This window comes from Ciona intestinalis, unplaced genomic scaffold, assembly GCF_000224145.3.
Source record: "Ciona intestinalis unplaced genomic scaffold, KH HT000171.2, whole genome shotgun sequence".
Lineage (NCBI taxonomy): Eukaryota > Metazoa > Chordata > Ascidiacea > Phlebobranchia > Cionidae > Ciona > Ciona intestinalis.
The window spans coordinates 177,073-180,589 of NW_004190493.2; the positions used below are offsets into that span (position 1 = coordinate 177,073).

At 34.8% G+C, this 3,517-nt stretch overlaps 2 protein-coding genes across 3 annotated transcripts in view; both read left to right on the forward strand.

The window, feature by feature from the left end:
• The window catches only part of LOC100180811 (DCN1-like protein 1), a 9,899-nt gene extending 8,321 nt beyond the window's left edge, over positions 1-1,578 (forward strand). The window contains exons 5-7 of the mRNA XM_002129273.5: positions 357-439; positions 759-855; positions 1,060-1,578. Of these exons, the coding sequence (XP_002129309.2) occupies positions 357-439; positions 759-855; positions 1,060-1,136 (257 nt within the window). The 3' untranslated portion in view covers positions 1,137-1,578. The remainder of the gene's footprint in view (positions 1-356; positions 440-758; positions 856-1,059) is intronic.
• Positions 1,579-2,713: 1,135 nt separating this feature from the next.
• LOC100179908 (signal recognition particle receptor subunit beta) overlaps positions 2,714-3,517 on the forward strand; it is a 3,719-nt gene continuing 2,915 nt past the window's right edge. Inside the window, exons 1-2 of one of the 2 annotated variants that reach the window (XM_002130587.5) lie at positions 2,714-2,877; positions 2,933-3,063. In XM_002130587.5, coding sequence (XP_002130623.1) covers positions 2,952-3,063 — 112 coding nt within the window. In that variant the 5' untranslated portion in view covers positions 2,714-2,877; positions 2,933-2,951. Of the gene's footprint in view, positions 3,064-3,517 lie in introns of both variants that reach the window. The other variant, XM_026839207.1, reaches the window with a different exon arrangement.

The window sequence follows — 3,517 nt, forward strand, 5'->3', positions numbered from 1 at the left end:
AATGATTTAGTGTCTGATCATTACAATTATGATGTTGTGAAGTTTGTTTTGTCCAATTCTTATTCTTACGGCTCTGAAGAAAAGTGAAGTTATGGATACGTTGGTAGTGATGTTATACGTCCACACAAACAGGATAACATGGATATGTCACTGTTTCTTGGATTCCTGTTGCTTACTGTTGTATAATTTGCAACTTTCAATTGCAATTCATGGCTTATTTAAAATTTAATAAAATCCAAAATTCGTGTGGCACCCAGTGTCCGATTGTTCAAATTAGTGCGGCGCCGAAAGTATTAAAAATAAGTAATTTCTTTGTGCCGTATGTGTTTTGCATTCCTAGCAATAATATCATTTAGAACTGGAAATGGCAATAGCATACTGGAATATTTTACTGAGTGATCGCTTCACTTTTCTTGACTTGTGGGCAGAATATCTTGAGGTAAGTATTAAATTTATGCCATACACTACCGTATATGGGACTAGTTGTTTTTATATATTTACAAAAGGAATTAATCGTTCTAAAATATTGCATTTAGTCATTTAAAAAATAAAAATAATTTTTTATGAAAAAACCTTTGCATTTTCCCACATACAATTTTTTTGCTCCTACCGTTTGATTTTATGTAATTTTTCTGAAGCTATTTTGATATTTGAAACTTCGGTGGTTTACTTTATGTATCTCAGTCCATCATTCTTTCATGGAACCTGAGCATTCATTGGAGCTCAACTTTCTTGTTAAATATAATTGATATTCTCAGACTCATTACAAGCGGGCCATACCACGAGACACATGGAACTTGCTCCTCGATTTTTCACAAATGATATCAAGTGATATGTCAAATTATGATGAAGAAGGTGTGTAATATTTCAGTTCTAAAACCTGATGAAAATATCTCAATAAATAACTGTTTTTGTGAATGGGCTTTTAACTTTTATGCCATTAAGCAGCACACATGTGTCACAAAACTGTTAACTGAATATCTACTTTTATCTTTTTCTAGATTATTTTTAATAAACAAATATTATATATATATGACAAATGTCCTCATTTGTTACCAGGTGCATGGCCAGTTTTAATAGATGATTTTGTTGAATGGGCAAAGCCAATTATACAAGAACAAAATTCGATGTCATGATGATGAATACTCGCTGTTTCTTATGAAATAGAAATCAACCGCATTGTTTGTTCCACCTTAGCTCCTCAATCCACATTTCAATTTTGTGATTCAAGTTTCCCTAGTTTTTTATAGAATAATAATTTCTTACTTTGCTGAGCTATTAAATTGTTTAAATAACCAATTGTTTTCCAAAACCTTAATTTAAATTTAATTTAAAAGTTTTCAAAATTCTGATTTGATAGTATCACTTTCCCTGAATGATCTTTAAAGCTTTTATTTGTGCATTGTAATGTCATTGTTTGGTGTCCGCGTTTTGAAAGCTACTTGTATTTAAGCATACAATGTTATTTGTTTTATTTATATTTTGCGCGGATTGTTGATGCAGGCATAACCGTATTAAATTCTGCAAATTACTTTGTTTTAAAATGAAAAGCATACATTAAACTAGAAGGTTGAAGAACCGGTTTGTACATATATATAAATTTGTAATGCTTAAGCCGCGCATCCATGTGTTCCATTTTTGTTTTAACCAAGAAGCAAAAATTTGGTAGTATGAAGTTAGATAAAGACATTTTTATGAACCTTAATAATAATATTCATAATTATTTTTCCAATTATATTTTTTATTTAAAGAGTATGATCAATCTGGTCTAGTCAGTAGGGTGTTCAAATTTTATGTTGATACTGTAGCAAAGTTGGTTAGCAAGCCTGTCTTTTACCCAGAGGGTTCAAGGCTCGACGTTCCTAACATTGTGGGCGTATCTGTCCTTGGACAAGACACTCATGGGCAATTGCTCCAACCCAGTGGTCTCTAATGGGCTGTCAAAATTATCAGCTACACAATAAAAAAATGAAAAATTACAAAAAAAAATAATCACCCACAACGTAACATACTTGGTAACTCGTTAGTTGGCACGACGTCCGTGAACACCCTGCCGTTTACGGCCACGCGAAGCGGCGAAGGATAAAGTAAGGAAAACTGGTTCCCATCGGCTACTGCGCATGCGTAGACACCGGACATTTTTAACAGAAATCTTTAGATCTGGTTCCGAACGAATCATATATATTGTTTTTGTACATTTTATTCTATTTAATGTGAAAATGCAAGTTTTGTCGCCTTTTTCGTTGTTGGTGAAGTGTTAACGATAGTGATCACTGGTCATACGTCATAATAATGTATAACTTAAGGTAAAATACTGCATATATTTATAATTGGAAGACAAATCTTTAAAAATAAATATATAGCCTATACAAAATATGTTGCATGTTACAACTGCTGTTATTTTACCCGGGCCAGAGTTCTAGATTCATTTTAAAATAAGTTATAAGTAGCCAGTGGAAACCAGTTTTCTAGGGGAATCAGATTTCTGCGACAGTGGCACACATTTTTTTGAAACTTTAATTTTTGTTAGTATGCTCCAAGGCGCCATCTATATTTCATTGTAGGCTCGTTTAAAGCAATCACGTGGTTGCACAACAGTTCAAGCGTGACGGGTAAACAAATCGCCACGTTGGCTTTCCATTGCGGCTTCATGCTGTATTGCTGCGTAGTAACTAGCAGGCCATGTTTTCTGCATGTTTTTAAATGTTTATGTTCAGGTATCAATTTATCGTACCTAACATTATTTTCTATGGTGACATCTATGGGCTTGGCGTGAAGTAGGCCATATGTTACGGAGTGGTGTGCGTCTTTCCTATACATTGATTAAACGGAGTGAAAACTATTTGTGAAAAATGTGAACAGCGTCTCAACAACGTGGTAATATTTCTAATTCCTAAAGTTACGGTTTACTTGTATTTCATTGAATGGATAGATCTTGTTGTGAAGTAAAAATGGAAATACAATCGTCACTGACTGCGTACAAGTCTCTTCTGGAATCCTATGGAATATCGGGAAATTTGTTGGGAGTTTTCATCAGTCTTTTGGTTGTGGTTGTTACAGCAGGTCAGTATATGATTAACCGTGCAATATATGAAGATGTAAACTTGGGAGGCATGTACCCTTTTTAAATTAAATATAAAAAAATGAGAATAAAAGGCGCCGTGGCATAGTGGTTAGCGCGCCTGCCTGTAACCTAGAGGTAATGGGGTCGAAGCTCCACACTGCTACCATAGTGGATGTATGTGTTCTTGAGCAAGACACTTAATGACAATTGCTTCAACCCAGTGGTCACTAATAGGTTGTCCAAATTATCAGCCATACATAAAAAATCAAAAAAAATAATAATCACCCACAAAGTAACATACATGGTAACTCATAAGCTGCACAAGGTGCACCCCCATGTCATAACGACTATCGTTTTCCGGCCACGCGAGGATCAAGTAAGTTACATTCATTCATTCGTCCGGCGCCGTGGCGTAGTGGTTAGCGCGCCTGCCTGTAACCATTAGGTAATGGG